This window comes from Phaseolus vulgaris, chromosome 5 (genome assembly GCF_051622355.1).
Source record: "Phaseolus vulgaris cultivar YP4 chromosome 5, ASM5162235v1, whole genome shotgun sequence".
Lineage (NCBI taxonomy): Eukaryota > Viridiplantae > Streptophyta > Magnoliopsida > Fabales > Fabaceae > Phaseolus > Phaseolus vulgaris.
In genome coordinates this window covers 2,356,658-2,369,463 of record NC_143502.1, presented here as the reverse complement: position 1 = coordinate 2,369,463, position 12,806 = coordinate 2,356,658, and the positions used below count along the sequence as shown (strand labels likewise).

At 28.2% G+C, this 12,806-nt stretch overlaps 1 protein-coding gene across 2 annotated transcripts; it reads right to left on the bottom strand.

Annotated features, from left to right (window-relative positions):
* Positions 1-8,187: 8,187 nt before the first annotated feature.
* On the bottom strand, positions 8,188-11,220 carry LOC137834783 (transcription factor IIIA). 2 transcript variants are annotated; one of them, XM_068642970.2, is made up of 6 exons: positions 10,920-11,220; positions 10,641-10,781; positions 9,333-9,621; positions 8,980-9,215; positions 8,729-8,872; positions 8,188-8,617 (listed from the first exon to the last, which is right to left on the bottom strand). In XM_068642970.2, the coding sequence occupies exons 1-6, from the start codon at positions 11,076-11,078 to the stop codon at positions 8,468-8,470; spliced, it is 1,119 nt and encodes a 372-aa protein (XP_068499071.1). In that variant the 5' UTR covers positions 11,079-11,220; the 3' UTR covers positions 8,188-8,467. The 2 variants fall into 2 exon arrangements, with proteins under 2 accessions (XP_068499071.1, XP_068499073.1); XM_068642972.2 differs by lacking the exon at positions 10,920-11,220 and adding an exon at positions 9,731-9,913 and having other exon boundaries at positions 10,641-10,779.
* Between the last annotated feature and the right edge of the window lie 1,586 nt (positions 11,221-12,806).

The window sequence follows — 12,806 nt, the reverse complement described above, 5'->3', positions numbered from 1 at the left end:
TGAAAGATTCATAGGGATGAGAGAGAGAAAAACTTAAGAGGAGAAATGAAAATTGCAAGCAAGAAAAAAAGGAATAAAGATTTACATGACTCAATGCCTACTAACTTTATAACTTTACAAGATAACTTTGATCTAAATGTTGTAGATAACATATTGTGTTTTCACTTCTTATTTATTTTAACATGGAGCATAAAAGATGAAAAGAAGTGCAAAAAAGAAATAAAAAATTAAGATTTAAAAACCAAAAAGAAAAACAAGAAGATATCACTTTTGCGCTCAACAAAAACATGCACTCTCAGTCTATATATAGCTATTTGCCTTAGGGTTTATAATGGATGAGAATTATTTAAAAATAGACTTGTAGACAATAATTAAGATCATAATGAAGAGTTTTTTTTTACATAGAACTAGTTAAAAAAATAGATTTTAAAAACGACTTGTTAAAAAAAACAAATTGGATAGAAATTTAGGAGAGTTTGATAGTTGATTTGAGAAATTATTTAAAAGATGAAACTTGTTCCATTTTATGAAATTTACGTTTACTTATACTAAATGGAGATAATAGTATTTAATTGGGGTGATGGTGATTCTTAGAAAATGAGAGAATCGAATAGATGGTTGAGAAATTTGTTGAGGAAAATGAGAGATAGTGTGTTTAAAAATGGAAGAATGGTTTAGGTTGGAAAGTGAGAATAGGAAGAAGAAGAGAAGAGACGAGACAAGAATCAACATGGGAATGGGCGTGGGTGTGGTCACCATGATACGCTTATCTCTCAACCCACGTTCTTTCTACGTGTCTCAGTTCATTGCATGCCCTTTTTTTCTCTCATTTCACCTTTTTCTTCATTCTCACACATACTAATTCTAATACATCACATTACTTTTCAAACACTTCTTAGTGTCTTTGCTTCCATTCAATTTTAAATATCATTCTTATTCCAATCTCAACTATCTTTAGATGATACTATTACAGTTAATCTTTCTATCTAAAGTATTCTCTATTTCTGTTTTATAGTTTGGAGTTTCATTACGATTTTGTTCTTAAAAAGTGTTTTGTAGGATTAAGTGAGAAGATGTATTTAAAGTACTATTGACATTGACTCTTCAAATATGTAAAACTATTGGGCGTACCGACTAATGCACCGGATTCCATCAAAACTCCACAGTTAAGTGTGTTTGGGCGACCTCTTGGGAAGCCCTCGTGTTGCACCTCCTTTGTGGAACACTTGTCTTAATTACTGTGAGAAAATAATATTTAGGGTTACTCTTATTTTTCGTCGGATAAGCTACTAATTTAAGATTTAGTCATAGAGACTCATTTCATTGGTATAATAGGTTTTCATTTAGTCTATTCTTAAAGTTCTTTATGAATAGGTATAGTTTACCTATATATCGTTTTTGTTAACATATAGGTTTTTGTCTAATCCCTTATTATTTTGTATTTTTTTCTTTTTATTTTATCTTTTAATAATACTTTTTTCATGTGATGACAAATGATTGTTGTTATTTGGAGAGTCAACCTAGTTAAGATGTCAAGTTACACTGTCTAATATAAAAACTTTATATAAAAAAAAATTATTGGACTTACCATTCTTATTAAATTATTAGTTTTTGAAGAAACATGAATTCGTATTTATGTAAACATAATCTCAATATATATAATATATTCACATAATATCAAATTTAAAAATAAAAGCTTAAATTTAAAAAAAAAATTGTCTTATAACAATATCTCTTCTACTAATTAAATGATCCAGTGGTTTCTATTTCTTCATAACGTCGATTCAAGAAGTTTGTTCTGTACCAAAATGATAATTTTAACTTTAACAACTTTAACTTTTCTATTAAATAAATAAAAGATTATTAGAATATAAATAGTAAGAGTCATAAAAAAATTAAAATATCCTCTTTTAATGATCTACAACATTGGAGATTATCTGAGCACTTATATCTATTTATTAAGTTAATATATAATTTTAGGAATGTTGTTGTTCTGTCTATCTAAAACACCATTTAAGAAATTTTAAAAAATATATTACTTTAAAAAAATTGAAAAAATATTAAAAATCATGCAAGAACTACTTTCTTTGAACTAAAAATAGAAAAATAAATACATAATTTCATATCTATTAAAGAATTTAGTTTTAAAAAAAAATTTAAGAAGAACACTTCTTAATTAAATTGTCTTTAATAATATGTATATAGATGTAAAGTAAAATTATTTTAAAAATAATAAGATTAAGTATATAAGATTGAATTATTTAAAATAGATTTTTATAGTTGATTGGTAGAGCATAAAGGTGATGCATTGTTATGAAAAAGAATATTAAAAGGAATGTGGTAGAAGTGGTGACAAAAATGTATCCTATGGGTGAGAGACAGAATATGACATGATGATTATGGTAAATGATTTATGATGATGGAATGGTAAATGAATGATGCATGGATATGAGAGAGAGAGTGAAGAGGAGAATATATTGAATGCAAGTGGTGGTTAGACTCCAATTAATACCGATTCAGTGTCTGTGTTTGGCTCTGTGCAATGTATCTCACCACGTGGGATCACCTTACCCCACGCGCCAATCTCATCTTCATTCCTTACCAACACACGCGTGATTCTATTCTCCTATTTTTTCTTCCCTATTTCACACAACTCATTGCTTCTAGGGTTCCACCTATGTCATAGACCCCACCCAAATTCAACCAATCACAACACAAAAATCAATTCAATTTCATTTCATTCTTCTATAAAATACATATATAATTGTTAATTCTATGTCATCCTTCTATTCTACTTTTGTTTTTATAATATTATTTCAAACAATAAAAAAATTAAAATATATTTTTTATAATATTTTACAATAATTCAAGTTATTTTTGTAAATTTTCGAAAATATAAATCCATCATAAAAATACTAATTATTGTAAAGTATATTGATGTAACTAACACTACAAGATAATTATTAAATAAAAATTTATTTATATAAATAAAATTAATCATTTTATTCACTAAGTTCAATATTATTTTATTATTGATATTTAAAATAATTTTTATTATTAATAAAAATTATAAATTAATATTTAACATTATTTATCAAAATTTTAATTATTAATTATTTTAGATTTTAAATTAATTATTAATTTAATTAATAATTAATTTAAAATTTAAAATAATTAGTAATTAAAATCTTGATAACTTACTATTTTAGAAACAACTTTATAAATTTGTATTAATAATACAAACTATTTTAAATAATTAATAATTTTTTAATTTATAAAATAATATTTAACTTATAGTTAATATAATAATTAATTAATTTTATTTTTAAATTAATTATTATTTAATTTTTTTTTTAGCAAAACACTTTATTTTACCTATCCTAACATAACAATAGTATATAAAACTTGTTTATATAAATAATAATAATAAAATTAAAAAATATTATATAAAGATTGAATTAATTTTTCATTTTTTTTAGTTTTCAACTATTATATAGATCTACAACTTGATGTCAGTTATTTTCTTAGTCTCGGATAATTCACTTCCATTTAAAAAAAAATACTAAGATGAAAAGAACATAAATATCTATATATAAAGAAATAAGAGATAAAAAATGTAAGGAAAATATTAGAAATTTATAATATGGGTTAAGTTTCTTAAAATTAATATAAATGTTAACTAATTTTTACATCAGCTATTTTATTTTTGCATTGTTACATCTTATCTTAATATTTCAATTGCTTATTATTATTATTCTCTCTTGCAAAAACTAAGCATAGTCTTTTGAGATTAAAGTACTAAAGTCGATTAGTTGTGTATGAAAAAAGAAAAGAAATCTTTTATTTTTTTTATGTGTAATTTATTTGTATCTATAAATTTAATTGTAAATTTCTTTCATTATTTGTTCATATAGTGGTAATGAGTTTGAAATTATGTGAAATGAGTGTGTGGGTTGTTGATTGGGCTATAGGAATTATTAGAACAAAAAGGGAGTGAGATTAGATTAAATAAGGGGTGTGATTAGAATCCAATAAATGTCCTTAGAATAGCATGAAACTATTTTTCTCATATTTTCATTCTCCTTCTTTACAACATTTTCAAATTCCTCTTAATTTTTATCCTTCTCTCACCCATGCATGCAAGTAGAAGAGATCAATAAGTAACAATTACTTACTTATTATTGAACTCTAGTAGTACATATAAAAAATTTAACCATTACATCATATTCTAATAATAATTATTATTAATAATTAATATAAACATTATTAATTATTAATATTAATATTATTATAATTTATATGCAAAATAAGTAGGTAACGTATTTATTATAGTTTGTGTAAGGACCGAGAAAAATAGTTTTAAAATAGAATTGGTATAATTAAAATGGCACCTGAATATTTTATTATTAAAGTTAAAAGAGCATATAAAGAGAAATTTAGTTATTCAGATCTTATTTTAAAATAATCATTAACTCTCTAAAAATTCATTTTTCCTTTCCTCTGTCCTTTCTGACATCCTTGCTCATCAGTTTGACGATCGAAGTTCGTCATTGGACTCCTAGCAGTGAACTCTACAAGATTGCTCGATCAAAATCTTAGATAGAGTAAGTTCATTCTTGGCTCTTTTTCCTTTGAGTTAGTTTTGATCTGGTTAGGTTTGTCTTTAGTTAATCTTGCATAAGATGTTTGTGTCTTCGGAAGTAATTTCTATTATCTCAGGATCCTGGTTAGGTATAGTTAGATTTGTAATCAGGACTCTTTGGTGCAGGTTAAGTGACCTTTAAGCTTTTGATAGATTTGGAGCTCTTAGTGAGTATCTACTTAAGTTTAGGTAAGGAAAGCTAGTTTCAATTTTCAATAAAACCTTAGGCTAGAAGATCTAGATGTAAGGGTGACATGGTCACCAGTTCCAAATTTTTATTTGCAAGATTTCTTAATTTAAGTAGATTGGAAATTGTAGATATAGTAGATGTTGTAGGATGTATATGAGTTTGGGATTGAATGAGTTAATGAATGTATTTGAATATTACTAAATCAAGTCAAATGTAATATGTAGTTTTATAAATTTATGAATTGAATGAAACGTTGGTTTTAGAATTTAAACAGGCTTATGCATAACTTTTCTGGATATCTCGCTCAAGCGAGAATAAAATGGAAAGATGGGGTGCTCTCGGGTCCATTCTCGCTCAATTAAGAAGGAATCTCACTCAAGCGAGATCTATGATGAAATTTTGGGTGCTCTCGATGGAATATCACTCAAGCGAGAGAATTAAAAAAAAAACTAAAAAGTAAAATTATTTCTAATTTAATCAAATAATTTTTGTTTTTAAAATTAATTTTTATTTAATAATTTTCATGTTGTGTATACATATGCACACGTACATATACATTTCCAAATTCAGTTTATGGACTTAAAAACCCTATTTATTTAGTCATGTAACAAATACAATCACAACAATTTTCAAACATAAAAAGAAGAAAATGACAAACTTCTTAACACAAAAGAAATTACTTATGAATAAATCTAGTCAAACAATTCATACATATAACTTAATAATAGAAAACTGATATCTTTCATAAGATTTATATTAAAAATACATACCAAATATTAATACCTTACCCCTTTTAAACACAGGTATACAAATATCAACTTCACATGTTAGGGTAACTTTAAATCATCCAAGATCTAAGAACATGCATATGTCAAGATATAAATGAAGAAACAAGAAATAAAGCAAAGCCTAAAAAATTATAATTAATACTAATTATTTATTGACAAGACTAATAGTTAATAGGTATACTAATAAGGGTAAGTTTAAATCATCAAGAGGAACATGCATATGTCCATATGTAAAGGAAAAAACAAGAAATAAAGTGCGAAACTTAAAATTTTATCATTAATACTAATTATTTATCGACAAGACTAATGCTTAATACGGTTGAAAATTTTAGGCAACCAGAATGTTAGTATTTATTTTCTAACATTATTTATTTTACATCCAAAATGTGGTATATTACAATAATAACAATAATAAATAAATAAAGTTTATTTTTTAATGAAATTATAAAGGGTAAATTATTACCATTTATTTTGTAGTTTTTTCTTTTTATTATTTATTAACTCAGCTTTCTAGCGTTTCATTAAATAATTAATTAAAAAACAAGTTCCTTAAAAGGAGTTTTCGATTTTTTTTTCATAAGAATTGAGATTTATATGTTGACTTCATTAAATAATGATATATCTCGATACTATTAGAAGTCATATTTTTCTAAAAGAGTTGCTTAAGCATTTCTTTTTACTTTTTTCATAAAAATAATAATATATGTATTCTTTATATATTGATATCTCTTAAATACTTTAATTAGAGTGAATCAGATTTAAATTTCGACAACACACAAAACTCAAATTAAAAAATATATTTCTTAATTTTTTGAGAAAAATTGGTGTTTGTGTTGAAAAAAAAAAAACACTAAGTTTTGGTAATAAAATCAAATATAAAATATTATACAGAAACTTAGATTTATAAAAGGAAAAAGTGTGTACTCCACCACCACCACCTTGAAAAGTGCAATTAAAATAATTGTATGTATAAGTTGTGGAAAGTTATTGTAATTGAAACAGCTTTTGGAAGAAGATGAAAAATTGAGTGAATTGGGTTCTTTGTCGTGTTCAAATTTCCAACTCCTGGCCAAACAAATGAATCTATGATGAACAGTTATAGTTGTTATGTTTTTGCAATTAAAAAGGTTGATACTTTTTATGGAATTCTGAAAACGAAGTTGATGAAGAATTGAGGTACAAGAGTTTGAGAATTTGGTAGTTTGGTTCAGATTCAATGTAGGAATGCAAAATTAGGGTTTGACTGAGACGGGACCCACCATGGTTGAATGGTTCTCTCGAAAACCAGAATTGACGAAAACAGAGTGATGGGAAATTCCATGGAAAGACTGTTCTATCATTATCACTGAACAATGGATGTTCTCAACACTGCACAAGTTCATGTCACAATCACAAAAAATATGTTTTTTTTTTCTTTTTTAATGGTTAGGTTTTCTAGCTTTTGTAATTTATTTTTTAATTATTTTAATAAACAAATATATTAAATGATAACTAATTTTAAAATAAAAAACTAATGATTGATTAAATTATATATTATTTCATTATTGATATTTAAAATTGTTTATATCAATAATAAATATTTAATTTTAGTTATCAATAATTTAACTATTATCTACTACTTTATATTTTAAATTAATTTAAAATAATTAATATAAAATTTAAAGTAATCAATAGTTAAAATCTTGATAATTAATACTAGATATAAATTTAAAAATTATTTTATAAATTTTAATTAATAATGAAAGTTATTTTAGATATAAATAATTTTATGATTTATAAAATAGTATCTAACTTAATATATTATTATTAATTGTTTTTATTTATGAATTAGTTACTATTTAATAATTTTAATATTTTTTTAGTTTTAAATGATAGTGGTATACAAATACTTTTAGTTATTGACTATTTGTTTTAAAAATTAAGCTTTTTTTAGAGATAAAGATAAATAAAATGATAGAATGAAAAGAAAAAACTGTTAAGGCGATTAAATATAGAGAGAATAAAAAGTAAAATAAAATTTGTAATGGTTGAGAAAAAAGCTTTTAGGCTAATTCATGTGTGAATTATATATTCAATAATAAAGATACAAAAGAGAATATTGAGAAAATGTATTTGAGGTTGTGAGAATGGGATAATATATATTTAAATTTTAATTATTATTTATATGTTTTATAAAAAATACAAAGATTGAAAAAAAAATTGTATACATTAAATAATATTTTTTTCTTGTCCTAGTCATCTTATTCAAACATTTTTTAGAACATTTTTAGTGAAGAATTATCTATGCTCTTAAACTACTTTTTTGCAAATTTTAGACTTCTATATTATATTTAATAATTTTATCCACTTTTACTCTAATAATAAATTCACTCTAAAATCGCTTTAATTTATAAATTTTATAAAATAAAGGAAATTATTTTTTTATTGGGAAGAATCCGTTTTCACTGCGGTTGTTGATTTGGGCTTACTGGTAATGCAAAATGGATTCGGGCTTAGCCCAAATCTAAATACAAACAAACAAGGTTTTTGTTTCCTGCACTCCCATAATTATTCCTTGCACTCCATACCAACAACAGAAAGAGCTTTCATCTACTTCACCAATTCAAACATAGTGTTTACAATTAGAAAGCTTTTCTATCACCTTCAAACACCAACCCACAAAGAGACAAAATCAAATGCCCAACATGCCATATCTATCACATTATGCATCATTGTAGTCTTAAATCCTATCTGTAACACTAATATTAATCTAAATGTACCTAATTTACTTATTATTTATGCTCATTTCATCACATTAAATTTACATTTTGCCTACTTTTATCAAGAGTAGGCAATGCTGAATGCAACTTACTCACTATCCCCCATGAATAACCAACTCTCCAATTGACTTGGTGAGGTAACCCTGTTCCTGAGTAGCATTTCAACAGAAGGACATTTCCTCTTCCTCCCTCCCCTAGATCTTGACCTGAACTCTTCATCAGCCTTTTCAAAATCACCCTGTACCATGGAAATCTTGTGTGAGTATATTACCAAAAGGGCCAAACAAAGTATCTATTTTTCAGATGACTCTATACACAAAAACTAGAATAGTAAGGCAAAAGAACTTACAAGGGTAAAAACATGTTTTGTGGTTTTCTCATGGTTATCTCGCACGTGTTTGTAAGCAAATCTCATGCCACAATCAGCATACCCACACACAAAAGGTTTTTCCTTGAAGTGAACAACCTTCTTATGCTTATCAAGATTAGATTTCTGTTGAGACATAACCATGAAAACTTTAAAAGAAAGTTCAACATGTAACCACATTGGGAATTCAGTTGGAACTTACAGGAAATATGTTTAAGAATGAGAAGTCTTACTCTTGAAAATGTGCAGCTGCAACCCTTGAAGTCACATCGAAAGGTCTCTGGTGAACTGATAGGTTCGTGCGTACGAAGGTGACGCTTAATATTCTTCTTTAGTTGCTTAGTACCACAAGTTTCACAGGTCATGTATTGATGGGTGGACTTTACATGGGCTTGAAGGCACTGGACATTAGTGAAATGCTTCATGCAACCAGGCTCTAAACACACCACATCTACTGACTCCAGCTTAACTGTAAGATAAAGGCTTTCTTCAAAATTGTGCCAACATCTTTCACAATAAAGTGCCTTACAAATAACCCATGGAAATTCGCTAATTCATACAGAAAATTAAAAGGAGCTAAGCCTACCATGAGAATCTTCATGTTTTCGTAGCTGTGATGCAAATTTGAAAACCTTTCCACAACCAATTTCTGGACATGTGTGCTGCTTGTGAGTTTTGTCACATGTAGAGGTAGAACTGTCATCATGGATCTCCTCAACATGTCGTTTCACATTGCTTTGCAAAGAGAATTCAGTGCTGCAATTCTCAACAGGGCATTTAAAAGTCTTCCCTTGATGCTGTAAAAGGTGACGACTCAGGTGATCCTTCCTTCGGTAACTTGCCTGACAATCATCCACAACACACACATACGGCCTCTGGAATCACCAAGCGTGCACACACACAGCATGTCAAAGCCAAAATCCAAAAACCAAAAAACACAATTACCATCATGCCTTGACAAGAACAAAATACAAAACTGCCAACCTCAATTTTGGGTGAATGAGGCATCCTTGATGGAGCTTCACAGGAGGTCTCCCAACCTGATACTGATCCATCAAGTCTAAACATGTTGCCTCATGCATTTTGGAGTTCTTTCTCTGGGATCCAATGCTTCACACTATAACATCCATAATTTATCCAATGATTCTAGAGTCATAAATTACTATCCTGCAAAAATATTCATCTTCAGTCCATGTTACAACTAACACAATACAACATAAACCTATACCTCCCACAAAACAATTTTCAAGGAATGTAGTACTGGATAAAACATAATGAAAAAATACAATAAAAGAATGAATATAAACAACGTCATCTTTATCATTAGGCAAGAACAACTGTCAACGACACACTCTCTAAAAGCAACTCCAAATTAGTTACTTATGTTGGTTCTTAAGGTTCAGAAACTTGAATACCATTGGAGAAAATTAGTTTTCATAGAGTCCTTATAAGAGTTGCTTATAAAAGCAACTACAAGCAAGATCACTTGGCCAATAAAATAAATTATAATTGGAGTGAAAATTAGGAAGCCAGATTCAACAAAGTTGCTATTTCACGCATTAATAACTGTGACATATAGATCAGACATCTGATTTTATGAACATGTGTTTTAACTTAATTTGAACAAAATAAAATAGTTTCGATGACTTCAATCTTCATTCAACGGTTCTGAAAATGCTGAATGTAAGTAAAGATCCATTGCATGGAAGCTGGATTCAAATATCAGTGAGTGATCTTAAATGTAACAACAACGGACTCACCAAAATAGAGTTATTGCATTTGAGATCTCTTACATTCTTTCAAACACACATTTTGCTATTAACTAAAATTTATAGAATTACAGAATCTATATAACATTCCCAATGAGAAATAGAAAATGTGTTATTAGCATTACCTCAAGCGAATGACTTTGCATGTGCTGCAACAAATAAGCATGTTTTTTGAAACTGGCACCACATTCCCCGCACGTGTTGGATGTCACAGCCTCAGATTCGGGTTCTCTTTCTCTTTCAGCTCTTGCCTTTTCCACCTCCTCCTAAGACATATCAAAGGTAAAATCAAAACCATGTATGATTAATGACACACATTCACCCAGTTGAAATTTAAACGAGGTTTCTTGCAAAAGATTAGATTTTGCAATACCAAAAGTGAAATAAGGAAAAAGGGATACCACCTTGTGGTGTGAATTCATGTGAGAGGTGATGAGGGTTTTCTTGGACCTGCAGATACCGCAGAACTCGCAGAAATAGCGTCTGATATCTCTGAATTTGGGCCTTTCTTCAGCTTCCATAGCTTCACCCATTTCCTTTGGTGAAGAGATGAAGCTAACCATTGGAAATTGAAAAGCTTGAACGCAAAGATTAGGGTTTTCAGGGAGCGCGCGAAGTGTGCTGCGTGAGGCGGGTTTGTGAAACTGTATTGTGTGACTCTAGTTAAGGATGTTGGCAACTGGAACAGTGGAAATGAATACGAATAAAGTTTCTTTTTACACCACAATCCGTTTTTTAAATAAAATATTACATTATAATAATAAAATAATATTTTTTTTGGTATAAAGTGGATAAAAGTGGTATAGGTATCATGTTAATTAAATATTTAGGAACTTGGAAATAAAAATCTTTAAAAATAGTCCATAATAGGATATATGTTAGGTTTAAATTTGATTTTAGTATCATAACTTCTAATAATCTTTAAATTCTTCTTCTATAGGTAACATCCAACATTTACATAACTCCAATATCATTATATGGATTTTGGATTCTGATGCAACTTATATGTTTGTTTCTCTATATCTTATTTTTATTCTTACTAAAATTATTTTCATAAATTTATGTAATGGTCAAAATATTTCAGCTAATTATTCTAGAACTATTTATTTTATTTAAAATTTTATCTTAGTCAAAATACACTACGGTAATCTTGGTTTATGTGGATGACATTGTCCTTACTGAAAACAACCCCATGGAGATATCCAATATAACGAGTCTGTTAAACAGTTTCTTCCACATAAAAAATCTAAGTGACTGAACCTATTTTTTGGGTATTGAAGTAGCACGCAGTGACACTGGCATCCACTTAAGTCAAAGAAAGTAGGTCCTAGATTTACTCAAAGACTAGAATGCTTGGTTGTGCTCTTATGCCTACACTTATGCTCCACACATCAAAATTATCAGCAACCAAAGGTGTTCTTCTTGATGATAAGGAAGTCACTACATTGGATGTCTCATCTATCTAACCAATAGCCGACCTGATATAGCTTTCTCGGTAAATCACCTCATCCAGTTTGTCTCCAAACCCACAAATGAGCATCATCAAGAATGCTCTTGGAACATGTATATTCTTTTATAGTCAAACTTCCATTCAATTAAAAGCCTATAGTAATTCTGATTGGACAACTTGTTCTGAAACTAAAAAATCTATAACTGGTTTTTCTGTTTATTTGGGAGAACCAAACAACAAACAATATCAAGAAGTTCATTTGAAGTCGAGTATCACGCCCTAGCTGCCACTACCTGTGTGATCTAGTGTATCATATACATGCTAGTTGATCTTCACATCTGCAACCAGTTTTGCTTTAGTGTGACAATCAAGCTGCAATTCAGATTACTACCAACCAAGTGTTCCACGAAAGGACAAAGCGTATCGAAATCGACTGTCACGTGGTGAGGGAGAAACTCAATCCCGAACTTCTTAAACTTCTTCCAATATTATCCTCTCTTTAAGTTGTTGATTTCTTCACTAAACCTCTTCCTACAACCCAGTTCAACACTTTGTTTTTCAAGTTGGGAATCAGAAACATACACTCCCAGCTTGAGGAAGACTGATAAAGTATTAAATATTATTTTATTTTCTGTTGGGCCTATATGTAATCTGTTTTTACTCAGAGCCCAGGTAGTTTTTTTTGTCTCTGCACCCCATGTATCAAGCAACTTTACTCTTTTTTATCAATAAAATAATAGATTTTCAGCTTTCATACGAATGTTTCCTCTCATTCTTCTATTTCATTGTTTTGTGCAAAATCACCAAAGACTTGAATTGAAATAAATGGCAAGGGATAAAA

Bases quoted from the DNA above. Each gene is read 5' to 3' on its own strand.
- LOC137834783 (XM_068642970.2), bottom strand. From the start codon at position 11,078: ATGGTTAGCTTCATCTCTTCACCAAAGGAAATGGGTGAAGCTATGGAA. The intron at 10,782-10,919 runs GTGGTATCCCTT...GATATGTCTTAG, and splicing joins ACATGAATTCACACCACAAG to GAGGAGGTGGAAAAGGCAAG. The intron at 9,216-9,332 runs GTAGGCTTAGCT...TTTATCTTACAG, and splicing joins AAAACATGAAGATTCTCATG to TTAAGCTGGAGTCAGTAGAT.